This window comes from Rana temporaria, chromosome 1 (assembly GCF_905171775.1).
Source record: "Rana temporaria chromosome 1, aRanTem1.1, whole genome shotgun sequence".
NCBI classification, from domain to species: domain Eukaryota; kingdom Metazoa; phylum Chordata; class Amphibia; order Anura; family Ranidae; genus Rana; species Rana temporaria.
In genome coordinates, this window is record NC_053489.1 from 242,692,217 (window position 1) to 242,707,557 (window position 15,341).

Below are 15,341 nucleotides of genomic sequence, written 5' to 3' on the forward strand. Positions count from 1 at the left end.
GGTCAGATGTCTAATGCTTCAGATAGAATTCCTTTTTCACAGAATGCAGCACTATAGGAATCAAAAGGAACATACACACAGCTGCATCTACAAATGAGAATGTGGGTGTAGAAAAAAATATATATAAACAGCGCTGGCGGAATTTTTTTTCTTTTCTCATTGTTTAAGGTTGTAGCACCTTTTGCACAGCTACTGCAGTTTTTTTATTACCATTTGATCAACTTAGTGCAAGTTTTTGTATAGTTCAGTACAAAAAAGTAGGATACGGCTGCATATGGGGCTGTACATTTCTGCAGATTACCCATGTACAAATGCTTGTAAATGCATACACCCCTAAAGCAATTCAAAGAATTGTATGCATCTAAAGCTTAGTGCTTTTTAGGTATATATGTTGCACATGATTTTCTGCTAGAACTGCCAGTAAGAACTTTTATGTTCAATTTGCCTGTGTGCATGAGCCCTAAATGTCTGTTAAAGCCACTGTATCACCTTTTTGTTTGCCATTTATACAGTGCTTTGGCTGGAAACAGCTTGGCCCCTGAAGATGAAGGCCCATCTAAAAAGATATCTGATCAGATGGAGAACTTAATTGATATGCGAGAATATGATGTCCCCTACCATGTACGCCTTTCTATAGATCTTAAAATTCATGTGGTAAGTAAAAGCCAACAAATGGATGCCCTATATGTTCATGGAGAATTATGTGATTAAGACCCCTTTTTACACTTGGGCGGTTTGCAGGCGCTATTGCGCTAAACATAGCACATGCAAACCGACCTGAAACAGCGACTGCTGTTTCTCCAGTGTGAAAGCCTGATTGCTTTCACACTGGAGCGGTGCGCTAGCAGGACCGATCCAAAAGTCCTGCTAGCCGCATCTTTGGAGCGGTGTGTTTACCGCTCCTCCACCACACCTTCGCATTGAAAGCAATGGGAAACCGCGGCTATACCGCCAGTTGGTCTTTACGAAATTGATAATCCAATGTTTGAACACACTTAAGATATTAGGGGAGACCAGAATATGCAAAACCTGGTCAGCTCCGCTTTTTGTCTTGAAGCCAGCGTGAGGCAGCTGCAGTGTCACACAGATGCTTCAGCATAGAGCTAAGCTATGTATAGTTGTTTTTTGGTAGGCCCCTCTCGCACTGGGGCGGGAGGTGCGGTGGCGGTAAACAGCCAATGTTTTTAGCGGCGCTTTACTGTCGGAATTGCGGCGGTTTTCGGCCGCTAGTGGTGCAGTTTTACCCCCCCGCTAGCGGCCGAAACACTCTACACAAACAACATTATCATTATGATTTTTTTGGTGGTATTTGATCACCACTGGGGTTTTTATGTTTTGCTCCACAAATAAAAAAAGACAATGTTGGGGAGGGAAAGCTTTTCTTAGTTTCTGTTACAAAACTTTGCAAACAAGTACGTTTTCTCCTTCACGGATGAGCCAGTACTGATGGACACTGATGAGGAGGCACTGGGCACTCATAGGTGGCACTAACAGGCATCATTAATGGGCACAGTTGTGCCATCCTAATGGGCACTGATTGGCACCCCTGGTGGGCATCCCAGAAGGTCTGAAGTGGGCACCCCTGGTGGTCTGAAGTGAACATCCTTGATGGGTCTGCACTGATAATCAATGTGCTGATTACCAGCGCAGTCCCCCCCAGTCAGGAGGGCAGCCGATGGACTCGACTCGACTCTACTCGTACTTGTCAGTGCGAGTTGAGGAAAACCTGATAAATGACTCTTCCTGTTTACACTGTGATGATCTGTGATTGGACACAGCTGATCACGTGGTAAAGAGCCTACGTCAGAAGCTCTTTACTGAAATCGGAGATGCATTGTGTCAGACCGACACACCACACCACCTATCGCAGCGTTGCGTGCCCCCAGCTTATTCTGCTGGACTTCCAGTCGGGATAATACAACCACTTTGCGCATGTCATTTTGCTTTATGGTGGGCGGGAAGTTTTTCAACACGCTTGTTAAAAAAATTTGCTTAAACGCATAGAAAACACATGATGCATAGAAGACACGTTTGCATTAACACATGTTTGCATAAATGCATATTCTATAAACGCATGTTTACGTAAGTTGAACTACGTAGCACCCGCTAGCAAGAACAATCCATGCCAGAAGTTCAATTTCAGGGCTAGTTGGCCCACTTTTATTAAGAAACGTTCAAGAAAACAAAAATCACAGGTTTTCAGTCGGTACCAAATAATAACTTAAGCCTCCTGGCTTATACGTACAGCAGTGCTGCTCAGGCCTTCAACTTTGGGCTCTCATCTGTCTCCTACAGACTGTTGCCTTGCCAATACCGTCCATGTAGGTAGCAGCCCCTCACTGCTCTGACCCTCAGACTTGGGTCTCTGACTTTCACTGTACACACATGCACTCTCTGGCTTCTCCAGTGCAACGTGCACTCTCTCCAGTCTCTCCGGTCTCTAGGTCACAAAGTGGACTTTAATAAATAATGAGAAAACTGAAAAGTCAGTTTCCTCCCAAACAAGAAAATACACTAGGGCCCCTCAACCTGCCTGGTTGAGAATCCTGTATTCATACACTGGTGGGGTACCGCACTACCACATATATCTAAAAATCATATATGTGTCATATATATATCTATCAAAAATAGTTATGCGTTAGACAGTACTCCAACGCCATTTTTAAGATTTTTTTTCTGAATATAGGGCAGATCATCCCTTTTACTCATAGCCCAATTAAGGGCTAGTAATGCGTCATCATGCTGTATGTTGGTGTACAGCGATGAGACATCTGCTGTCACAGGAGCATTTCAGTGTTGGGAGGAATAATAACGTCTTTCAGTTTTTGTAAAAAATGGGTAGTGTCTTTTAGGAAGGCTTTTGTAGAGATCACGCTACTCTGCATAAAGTGGTCCAAATATTGCCCTATTCTCGATGTAACAGAGTCTATGCCATTGACGACTGGTCTGGCTGGCGGTAATGTCGGGTGTTTATGAATTTTTGGGACCGTATAGATCGTTGGTGTCCTATTAAAACTCAGACATAAAAAGAGTTTTTCTTTTTTGGATATTACTTTCATGTAAAATCCATAGTCTACCAAGTTATGTAGATCTGTTCTATATTGTTTAATAGGGTCACCTCCCAGGTGTTGATATGTGTTATCATTCAACATCTCCTGAAGTTGGGCGTGGTAATATGTTTTATTTATAACTACTACTCCTAATCCTTTGCTGGGCGGACAATGATCTCCTTTCTCTTTTCCAGGGCTTTAATATTCTTCGGGTTAAGGCTTTTCTTAACTGTTATTGCATCCAAGTCTTTCCGTACCAACTGTTTAAACACCTACATGATGGTTTGAGGGTTAAGGAGGGTTAAACAGTGATCTATTTTTGAGGCCACGGTCTATCCCCACCACCTACGAATATTTATTGCTCCTACTATTGGAATTGTTGGTTATGAAGTTTTTTTTAATGTTTACCTTTCTTATATATTTGTGTATGTCAATGTACATGCTAAATTTGTTTAGTGCTTTAGTTGAAGTACATTTAAGTCCTGCATTTAAGATGTTCATTTCCTTTTGCGTGAGAGTGACAGAAGACAGATTGTAGATGCCGCTTAATCGGCCTTTCTTGGTCTTTTTTTGTATGACTCGTTGCCCTGTCCAGTATTGCCACCAGTGAAGTTTAAAAGTTGCCACACACATTTGCTGCATTACCTATGAGACTTTTTGGTATAATCCCTCAGAGGAGTTGTATGTATGGGGTTCTGACTAACACTCCTGACTATTGATCACTGTAGATTATGAACTTTCAGTTCAGATCACATTTTTGTTTCATTCAGCACTGTTAATCTCTTGTTGTTTACAATGATATATATATGATTTTTCTACACATTCTACTTTATAATGGCTGCTAAACTGCTCCAAATTATTCACACCATAGAGCGCTAGGATCAGAATTATCTTTGGATTATTTCTGATATTTTTTTTATATATATATATATATATATATATATATATATATATATATATATATATATATATATATATATATATATATATATATATATATATATATATATATATAATATAGTGTGTATGTATGTGCTTTATTTGCATTAAACTGCATACATAAATGCAAGAATACTTGTATACCTGCGTGCTTACATAACGGCATACCTACTGGGTTGTATAGCGGGAGACTAACATTGTTGTAGGCCTGCATCCTTGGGGAACTGCGTATCAGTTTTTGGCTAATATAGTCGCTATATTATTTACCTGTTGGACCAGCTAAATTACTCCAGAAGGTAGAGGTTGCTGTGTAAGGCAGGTACACCACCCTCAGGTCCAGTTATCTGGCGGTGTTAACGTCTCCTGTTGGCCCAATGGCATCAGGGTTGTCTGAGTCACTGTGGCGCCTGATCTTGGATCAAGCCTGGTTAGTACTTGAAAGGAAGACTGTGCAGGAATAGCAGGGGCTGTAAGCTCCTTCTCTCTTAAGTGAGGGAGGAATCTGAGACTGCTGTGTTTAGAGAGAATCTTAGACCTGAAGATGTTATGGCAGTCTCTGAGGTGGTTTTGCCTTGCATTGGCTCTTGGAGCAGAAGTTATGTGCTCATTATTGTAAAAAAATTAAATGCTAGCGGTTCAAAAACAAAATTAAGGACATGAGGTCTATCCTAAGATCTCAAGCCACTGGGCATCCTTCTGTTTCCGATAGGCTTGGTCTGTTCAGTGATGACATCTATGCAAGAGGTAGATTTTGGAGTCCATAATCCTCAGTAGATGCATAATTTCATGTTCTGATTTTGTTTCCAGGCTCATCAAAAATTACTGTAATTGCAGTAGAAAGTCATCTTTTTCCTCTTTTGTGAATCTGCCCTTTGGGCTGCCACAGCTCCTGCGGGTTCACAAAGCTCCTACCCCCAGTTCTGGACTTGCTGAAGACACACGGTGTGCCAATCTCCATATACCTCAATAGTCTTTGCTCGGGAAGCATTCGATTCCAGGGTTTCCTTCGATACATTTCTGCAGGAACAATTTGTATCTAGGTCGAAGCACATTCCCTATGTACAGTCCTATGCCAGGTCTTTTGTAGAGGATTATTCTCTGTCTGGAACTTGAAGACCCAGGCATTGGCTTGCCGGAGGGCTCTCTTCCCGGGGTATTGCAGAGCTAAAAATTGGTGGTTGATGGTCTGGAATCTGGAAAAGGTGAATTTCTTTCAGGGATTTGGAAGATAACCACTGATGCCAGTCTCTTGAGTTGGTTGAAGGTGGTTACAGTTCAGTGGACTTGGTCTCCATAGGAGGGAATACTGCCCATCAATGTCTTGGAACTTTTTGCCAGTGCGCCTTGCTCTGGATTATGAGACAAACCAGTTGTAGGTTCAATCCGGAAATGCCTCTACAGGCATATATACCAACCACCAGGGTGGCACCAGAAGTCATGCGGCTCAAGAAGGTGAACCAAATTCTGTCTGGGACAGCACAAGTGCGCAGAGGCGTATCTAGTGAAAATGGCGCCTATGGCAAGCACTAAAACTGCGCCCCTGTCAAAACATTAGAAACCCATCTTTCAGATAACCTTAACAAAAAAAACAGCTGACAAAACTCTTTAATCTTCCCATTAACAAATTATGGATTGGCACTACATTAAAATTACAACTGCACCTTCCTTGCTTTCACTGATGCAAATTGGTCTATGATCTGCTCAAAGTAATTTTTTCTGTTTCTTCTCTTATATCAGCACCCATAAATGCAGTACCATCAGCACCCATAAATGCAGTACCATCAGCACCCATAAATGCGGTCTTATCAGCACCCATAAATGCGGTCTTATCAGCACCCATAAATGCGGCCTCATCAGCACCCATAAATGCGGCCTCATCAGCACCCATAAAAGCAGTAACATCAGCACCCATAAATGCAGTAACATCAGCACCCATAAATGCAGTAACATCAGCACCCATAAATGTGGTAACAGCACCCATAAATGCGGCCTTACCAGCACCCAAAAATGCAGTAATAACAGCACACAGAAATGCGGAGGAATCGTGTGGTGTATGGGCACTTAGCATTAGGGAGAGAGAGTGGCCTCCTTGGGGGCGGATCATGCAGTGTACGGGAACAGCACTGGGCCGAAAGGCAGAGTGGAACCAAACATCAGAGACAGTGACTGCACGCAGTGGAACACAGACAGGTCACACTCACTGGCAGTGGCACTGTGATGATCAGGGACACGCAGCAGTGCAGGGGATGTTTCCTCATAATGGATACAGTCCTCGACACTGCTGCGCCAACGCCTCTGACACTGTCTGCTTAGCACACACGCATAATCGCACATTATGATTTTAAGGCAGGGGTCAAGTCCTGGGAAAAAAGTGTGGGAACTCCCACCCAAGATCCATTCTCCCACCAAAAAAAAAAAAATGATACGCTCATATGCATAATTACTAAACCGCATGTTTTTTTTCGATCCACTGTACCTTAGTAATCCTTTATGTTACTGGCCGCTTCCTGTATATGGATTCATCAGGTAGTGTGCGGGTATTCCATCACTTCCTCGATGCTGCAATGTCTCCTGGGAGCTTTTGTCATTGTTCCCAGGAGACATTGCGGAGGTCTGCCGCAAGTTATCGCAGGATTTAGAAAGAAGCAAGTTCTTTCTAAATCCCGCGATAACTCGCGGCAGACCTCCGCAATGTCTCCTGGGAAAAATGACAAAAGCTCCCAGGAGACATTGCGGCATTGAGGAAGTGACAGAATACCCGCACACTACCCGATGAATCCATATACAGGAAGCGGCCAGTAACATAAAGGATTACTAAGGTTCGCCTGCCCCTGACAGTGACTCGAGCTGGGCATCGCTGCTTAGTGAAGGATTGGCTCGGGCGGCTCAGCTGCTCTAGTCCTGAAAAAGGAACCGAGTTCCTGCTGTGAAAAAAGTGCAGGAACTCCGTTCCCACGCGTTCCCACAGGACTTGAGCCCTGCTTTAAGGCCTCTTTCACACTTGGGAGGTGGGGGCATTGGCGGTAAAGCAACACTATTTTTAGCGGCGCTTTACTGTCTTATTCGCGGCGCTATTCAGCCGCTAGTGGGGCTCTTTCAACCCTCGCTAGCGGCCGAGAACAGGTCAAAAAAACGCCCGCAAAGCGCCACTGCGTTGGTTGCACTCAGGGAAAGCCCTGCAAAGCGCCCTAAAAGAGTCTCTTTTCTTACTCCAATGTAAAAGCCCAAGGGCTTTCACACTGGAGCGGTGCGCTGGCAGGACGCTCAAAAAAGTCCTGCTAGCCACATCTTTGTGGCGCTGTAGGAACAGTGTACACATTGCTTCTAAGGTGCCCCTGCCCATTGGTTTTAACCCTTTTTGGGCAGCTAGTGGTGCGCTGGCAGGATGCTCAAAAAAGTCCTGCCAGCCACATCTTTGAGGCGTCCCACTAGTGGCTGAATAGCGCCGCAAAAACAACAGTAAAGCGCAGTTAAAATACTGGCGCTTTACCACCAACGGCGCAAAGCCCCAGTGTGAAAATAGCCCAAGTCATAAATGTGCCAGGCACAGGTCCAAACAGAAGCAAGCAGCCAATCAAATATGGTGTCTGCTTGCTCAAAATGGTTTAAATAAATGATAATTATGCATAGCCATAGATATCATAAATAAAGTGATTTGTGCAAGTAGTACCTGCTGTTGCACAAATCATATTTTCTCTTATCGTCCATGGACGGACACAGCTCCTTAAATCTTGACAAGTGGGTTATGTTCCCTGTTTACAGGAGAGGACTAGGCAGAAACATGTTAAATAGTTAAATACATGTTACATTAACAGAGTTGAACAGCCCCGCCCAGGGGGCGGTCCCTCCAGACATAACCCTCCTCACTGCAGCTTGCAGCCTCAGTTTCGTTCTGCCTAGCAAAGGAGAAGGACGTATGGCTCCCTTTGGGCCCAGCGCCCTGAGGAGAAATTTTATTTTATTTTACTTTACTTTTTCTTGAAGAATCTTCTTTCAACTGTTGGCTGAGAGACAGGCTGGATATTATAGATCCTTGTAGTCTACTCAGTCCGACCAGCAAGCGTGGGCACACCTTTGCAAAGAGGCTTGGTCTGCCACGCCATACCTCATGACTCCTGGGGTGGCCGGTGAGCTTTGCTCCGAGGTCCACATATGACTGAGCTGTGGTGTTGTCTCAATCACAGTGGACCGGGCCGACAGCTACCTCCATTGCGGTTGTAGGTCTGTCAGGAATGCGTCAGCGAGTCCTCGCTCGGACGGGTAAGTACAGTCCCTCCTGCTTCGGTGGGTTGGTACAGCTGGGCATTCCTGGGGTTCGGGGGTCCCTTCCCCTTACTTCCCTGCTCCTTTCCCTTGCTGCATTGCTAACATTGCCGCTGTCAGGGGGGAGGGGGCCTTCCTGAGGGGACTGTGTTATCTGGCCTGTGTTTTTTCTTTTTTGTATTGGGCTTTCCTGTGAGGTAAAAAGCCCTGTGATGAGCACAGATGTTTATGATTATACTTCAGCAGACGCTGACTGATTGGTGACACCTGTAATGGTTTTGCTTTTTATGCTGTATCTGTGACTTGTCCTTAAATAAAACAGCCCTATGAGGCTTTTCCTGTTTAAACACAGGTCCCTGCAAAAGTTACCTCACGGTTCTTTTCCTCACAGGCAGCGCTGTGCAGTCTCCTCCTGAGGGAGTCCCCTGGTTACCCCTGGTCAGCGCAGCAAGTGGGTGAGAGGCCCTGAATAGGGATCTAGGAGCTTTTGTCTATTTGTATGGACAGGTGTGCATATTATAATACACACTATATGTAAATATTGGAGTCAGTATCTGGGTCCTTCCCCACATGCTGGTGGTGGCAGCAGGTGTTGGCACCTGGGATTCCCACAGAGTTTTTATTGTTAGTCCTGGACACAGTTTGTGCCAGGGTGGGGGTGGACTGCGGGCGGGCGGTAAAAGAGTGCCCCCTTCCCCCGTTATCCCCTGGGGAATGCTCTGTTATGGAGCCATGGACTAGGTACCTAGTTGAAAAAAAAAAAAAAAGGCAGAATAAGGCATTTATGGGTGCGCTTTTTACTGCTGCAAGGGACTCTCCTAAGCTGCATAGTGCAGCTGGGTTTCCGCTGAGGGCTCGGTCTTTTTTGGATCACACAAATCAGACCGCTGTGTAGGTTTTTTCCTTCTGTGCCCTTCTTTGATAATTTCTGAGATGCGGAATGAGAAAAGCCACTGAGGGCTTTTGTAGTCCCTCACCGCCGGGCGGGAACCCCTACTTGTATGGATCTGACTGATAGAAGATCCGAAGTACTGACCCGTTCCATGTTTACCATGCTGGGGTCTGGCTTGCGGCCTATTGTGGCCACTACACTGGGGTCTCAGTGGTCGCTGGCGCTATTTTTTTGGGAGATTTTTCAATTACATTGAAAACTCCCATTGGCGCCCATTTTGTCGTAGCCACGCTATGGCGCAGCTTACATTGTGCTGGCCTTTTTCCTGTGGCCGCGTTCTGAACGCTCGGCGGCCATCTTGGAGTAGTCCTGACCCCTAGTGCTGTATACAACTCACAGAGTGAGCATTTTGCACCAGACAGTGGAGGAGCACCGACTCTCTCCTGAGGTTATTAGCCTAGCGGACCAGCTGGTCCAGGGCCTCATATAGGTCTGTGATGCTTCATTGAATGCTGCGCCCTTGTTATCCAGGGCGTCTGTTTCAGAATGGTTTTATGCACACGGTGGTGTAGTGCTTAACTCCATTACTTGGCAGCAAAAGAGTCATTGGTTCGAATCTGCACACTGACGCCAATCTGCACACTGACGCCAATCTGCCTGGAGCTTGCATTGTCGCTCCCTGTGTCTGTGTGGGTTTCCTCCGGGTACTCCGGTTTCCTCCAAAGACATGTGTGCATACACCTACATAATATACATACACACTATGTGTGTGTATTATTTAGGGGCAACCCTCCCAGGCCGTCAAAGGCCCAGCTGGGGGACTAATCTGTCCCTGGGTGCATAAGCCGATCACGCCGGCACCCAAATCCTGCCAATGTATATAGCCTTCCCTCCCTGTCTCTAGGTGGGAGGGGCGGCTTGCAGGTTCACAATTCAGTGAAACCTCCCTGCTCTCCGACTAGTGGGTCTGCGAGGTGGTCTCTTCGGAGTACTAGATAGGGTTTCCTCCTATCCACAGAACAAAGTTCTGTCCTTGTGTCTTCCCCTCCCGGCACGTCGGTCTGCCTTGGGCAGTGTGGGATTTGCTAAGCTGCAAGGTAATTTTACCTTTCCTGCAGGACGAGAGTTTTGGGGTTTTCTATGGGCCTCAGGCCCTAAATACCTTTGTGAACGTCGGGTAGTTCCGCATGGAATCCATTTGTTCGGTGGTGTCCTGACGTCCTCGGACATCAGGGACGCATACATGCATGTCCCGTTTTGCACATGTCACAGTGTTTTTTTCTGTGCTTCGTGATGAGAGAAGGGTCTCTGTCAGCCTGTGGCCCTCCCTTTTGATCTGGCGTCAGCACCATGGGTTTTCAGCTAGGAGCTCGCACTTATTTGAATTTTGTTGGGACAGCGAGGCTTTGCCTCATTGGCTACTTTGACGACTTTCTTCTGAGAGCAGCTTCTGTCTCCGACCTAGTGGATGGGTTATTCCCATTCAGACCCTCCGAAGATTCGGGTGGATGTTAAACGTTTAGGCCAGAAAGTGTAGCTCAGTGGCAGCAAGCCTGCCCTACATGTGTGCGACCCAGGGTTCAAATTATGGGCATGCTAGGTTCCGACTCAGCGTTGGAGTATCTAGTGTTGATCCAGACTCCTCAGTGGCAAAGGTCCTTCTTCCCCTGGAGAAATTGCAGACTCTTCAGTCTGCGGAGAAGGTATTGGCATCACGCAATCGGTCTTCTCTCCGGGCGCCTGCTGGTTCAGGGTCTGTGGGTAGCCTCCTTCAAGGTGGTACTGTATGCCCAGTTCCACACCCTGGTTTTCCAGTGGAACTACTGTCCAGGTGGTAAAAATCTCTTGTCTCTGAAATCATTAGATTCCTGTGCGCCACCTAGTCAGAGTCTCTCTGAGTTGGTGACAGAGATTCCCGACTCTTCGGTCCGGGAAGTTGTTCCTTCCTTCCAGTGGTCGGTGTTTACGACGAATGCCAGCTCACGGGTTGTGAACCTGGAGGTTCACAAAACTGGGGGGTCCAGTCGGCCCTGAGTCGCTGGACTTGCGTGGACCTATGACCACACCTCCTTGAATGTGTCTGGTCTCGGTAGCTACCCAGGGTCGGGCCTGGCTAGTGCCTGGTGGAAGACCGCCTGGGAATACCAGGTGCTGTCTACTGTTCATTGTCCTACTATTTTAGGCGATCAGGCTATGCTTCTCCTTGTGGTCGACCAATCTGGTTTCAGCCGGACAACGCCACGGCCGTGGCTTCAGTCTACCATCAGGTATGCCAGCAGGCAGACTACTGGAGTCGCCAGATGCTGGACCAGGGCGACTGGTCTTTGTGCTTGGGGTGTTTCGGCTCCCTTGCAGGAGGTGAGCCTCACATGGCATGGATCTCCTGGCAGCTTGTCTCCGCCGCAAGGGTGTCAGTTAGTGGCCAGGTCTAGTGATCTTGTACAGACGCGTCAGTCGCGCTGGTGGCCCTGTGTTGTCTGTATCGGTGATTTTTTGCCATTCCTCCATGGTAGTTGCTTCCTCGGCCGCTCCACAGAGTGGATGCTGAGGAGATCCCGATGATTCTAATCGCTCCAGATTAATCTCGGCGTCCTTGGTACGCTGATATCGGGCGCCTGGTAGCGGAGGCACCCTGGCGATTGCCAGGGCAGGAGGTTCCTGTCTCAAGGTCCCATACTTCCTCCTGTTGTACAGTCACTGACTTGCTTAACATGGTTATTGGAAGCCAGACTTTAGGTGACCAGGGTCTGTCTGACTCGGTCATCTCAACAGGGCACCGTAGTCTTCTTCCGGAGGATCTACCGTCGCACCTCTCTTGGTGCGAAGGGATGGAGTGACGTCCACGGGCGTACTTTCAATGTCCAGGGTCCTGCTGTTTTTAAAGCTTGGATTGGATCTAAAAATTGCTTAAAGCACCGTTTGAGGGCAGATTTCAGCCTTGGCTGTGTTCTTTTAGTGGCCTTTTTGCGGCCCGTTCCCTGGTGGGTCCCCTTTTTTTGTGTGCAAGGGGTTTGTCATATACTTTCCCCTCTTGGCCCATCTCTTCCCCCATGAGTTTTGACTCTGGTGCTCTCGGTTCTTCAGGAACCTTCCTTTTGGAAACATCAGAGAGATTTTCTCTTGACACTATCTCAGAAGGTGGCCCCTTTAGTGGCCTTTACCTCTGTTAGAGGGGTTTCTGAGTTGGCGGTCTTGTCTTGCAAGCCGCCATGCTTGATCCCCCATAAGGATTAGGTGATGGTGCGCCCGCGACCTTCCCTTCTTCCGAAGGAGGTTTCGGCCTTTCATACTTTAGGCGTGGTACGCGCTTTGCGGGTATACCAGCCTACTACGGCTCCATTTCGGAGCTTCTGACTCTCTTTTGTGTCGGTGTCTGGTCCACAAAAGGGCCTGGCGGTCTCGTCGACCACCATTTCTCGGTGGATCGGGCAGGCCGTCATACAGGCCTATGCTCCTAAGGGCGGGCCCCCCTTTCCGGTCACGGCACTTTCGACCAGGGCAATTGGTGCTTCCTGGGTTTTTTTTTTTTTTTTTTTTTTTTTTTTTTTTTTTCCCGACATCATGCGTCGGTCTCACAGGTGTGCGAGGCGGCGATTTGCTCGTCCGTTCACGCTTTTTCCAGAATGGTTGCTGCGAGTGCATCTTATGATGTTTTTTTTCAGCCGCTAGTTTTTGCCGGCGACTGTTTAAAGTTGCACCTCCTCCGTTGAGGAGCTCTGCTTGTTTTGGGGTGAAGTTAAAATTGTTTTTACTGATATATTTCCCACCCCTCGTTTTTTGACACTGCTTGGGGACGTCCCACTTGTCAAGATTTAAGGAGCTGTGTCCGTCCATGGACGATAAGAGAAAATAGGATTTTTTGTACTCACCGTAAAATCCTTTTCTCTGAAGTCCATGGACGGACACAGCTCCCACCCCTCCTTTTTAGGTTTGTACTGCTTGTTACGAACTGAGGCTGCAAGCTGCAGTGAGGAGGGTTATGTCTGGAGGGACCGCCCCCTGGGCGGGGCTGTTCAACTCTGTTAATGTAACATGTATTTAACTATTTAACATGTTTCTGCCTAGTCCTCTCCTGTAAACAGGGAACATAACCCACTTGTCAAGATTTAAGGAGCTGTGTCCGTCCATGGACTTCAGAGAAAAGGATTTTACGGTGAGTACAAAAAATCCTATTATTTATGATATCTATGGCTATGCATAATTACAGTTTATTTCATCCATATTGAGCAAGCAGACACCATATTTGATTGGCTGCTTGGCAGGTGGGCTGGCCTGGCACAATGTCACATCATATACACATGATGATAGCTATGTTGTACCTGCAGGCTGCCGCTGCTGCAGTGCTGCCTGGCTTGGGGGCTCGGGTTCCAGAGTCCAATTCCTGTCAGCTGAAGTTCTCCTCAGTGACGGCGACCTCACGTGACGTCACCGACCCGCTCGGGGAGAAGATGAAAGCCGCGCAGAGGAGGAAAGCTCTGCCTCCGCCACCGCCAGTTAGCCGAATCACGATGGTCTGGACAGTCGCACTCATCTACAAGCATGGGGGCGCCCGCACCTGTCACTCTCCGAAAACACTGCCATCCAGCCAAGTAAGAGTACTACAAGTGAAGTGCTGTGCCTTCACCGGGGGCTATAGTGTGGGAGGCAGCCCGCAGGACTCGGAGGACGGGTGTGGGTGGAAATTTTTTTTTGTTTATTTTTTGTCGCCCCCCCCCCCCCCCACATGGCGCCCATGGTACTTGCCATGGCTGCCATACCTTGGATACGCCACTGCAAGTGCGGTCTCTATCGCCAGTGGATATTCTATTTCTTTCTCCAATCGGTAGGGGAAAGGAGATTGGCCTTATGTGCCCTTAAGGGTCAGAGTTCGTCCCATACATTTTTTTCCAGAGGCTGTTGTTTCTCATTTCTTGATTTATACTTCATACAGCGTGTAACTTAGACCGTCCCAGCTGTCAGGCCACGCTTGTGTCATTGGGACTTGAATTTGCCCCTAAATGTCCTTGTGGAAGCCACTTTTTTAACCAGTTGGGAGACTCAGTCCTTTATCTCAGAAGGTGGCTTCTTTGGTTGCTATCACTTCACTAAGTGGAGTGTCAGAGCAGGCAGCTCTTTAATGCAAGGAGCTGTTCTTGGTCTTGCATCATAAGGTGTTGCGTCCTCATCCATCTATAGCGTGGTTTCCAGTTTTCACTTGAATCAGGACAGTGTCTTGCCTTTATTTTTCTCCTAATCCATAGATGGCAGGAGAAAGATCGCTACATACTCTAGAAGTAGTTCAGGCGCTCAGGATCTACTTGAGCTGTCAGCACATGTCAGGAATCCTGGTTTGTGCTGCCAAAAGAGCCCAGGAAGGGCAGGCGGCGTTCAGGTCGAATATTTAGCAGTGGATCTGCCAGTTTATCATCGATGCCTATGGTTTAGAGGGCAAAATCCCCCCCCCCCTTTTTTTTTTTCTGTGGAGAGATTCTTTACCAGATGTGTGGGAGTGTGTTGGGCCATCCGCCAGCAGTTGTCGGTGGCCCAGGTGTACAAGACTATTTGATTTTTGGTTTAAACATCTACAGGGCTTTTACCAGGTAGATATCAAAGCTCTGGAGGATATACTGGTCTCGGCATATTACAAACGGTGTAGGTCCTTCTCTAGTGGCAGTTTCTGTGATGGTGTCTCCCTCCTCTCAAGGGTATTGCTTTGGGCTGTCACATGTAGTTGTAATAATAAACGGCTCCGTGTCCTGTGATGTACGAAAAAAAAACAATTTGGATTTTTTTTTCTACAGCTTGCCTGTAAAATCCTTTTTCTTGGAGTACATCACAGAACACAGAGGTCCCTCCCCGCTTGTCTGGGAAATATATTGTTTGCTACAAAACTGAGGTACTTCCTGTGTAGGAGGGGTTATATAGGGGAGGACTTCCTGTTTTATCTACCATTGCCAATTCGCCTAATAGGTGGCGTATAACCCAATTAGTTGTTATAATAACCAACTCTGTGTCCTGTGATGTACTTCAAGAAAATGATTTTACAGGTAAGCTGTAGAAAAAAATCAAATTTTTACTTTGTACTTATACCAATTCTCTTTTTCTGATCTCTTTCAGGCTCACTGGTACAATGTGCGATATCGTGGAAGCTCTACACCTCCAGAAATTATAAGGCGCGATGATCTTGTTGAAAGACCGGTATGCATGTTAGATGTTTA

At 46.9% G+C, this 15,341-nt stretch overlaps 1 protein-coding gene across 1 annotated transcript in view; it reads left to right on the forward strand.

The window, feature by feature from the left end:
• POLE (DNA polymerase epsilon, catalytic subunit) overlaps positions 1 to 15,341 on the forward strand; it is a 100,621-nt gene that overhangs the window by 14,185 nt on the left and 71,095 nt on the right. Inside the window, exons 7-8 of the mRNA XM_040352113.1 lie at positions 513 to 654; positions 15,241 to 15,321. Of these exons, the coding sequence (XP_040208047.1) occupies positions 513 to 654; positions 15,241 to 15,321 (223 nt within the window). The remainder of the gene's footprint in view (positions 1 to 512; positions 655 to 15,240; positions 15,322 to 15,341) is intronic.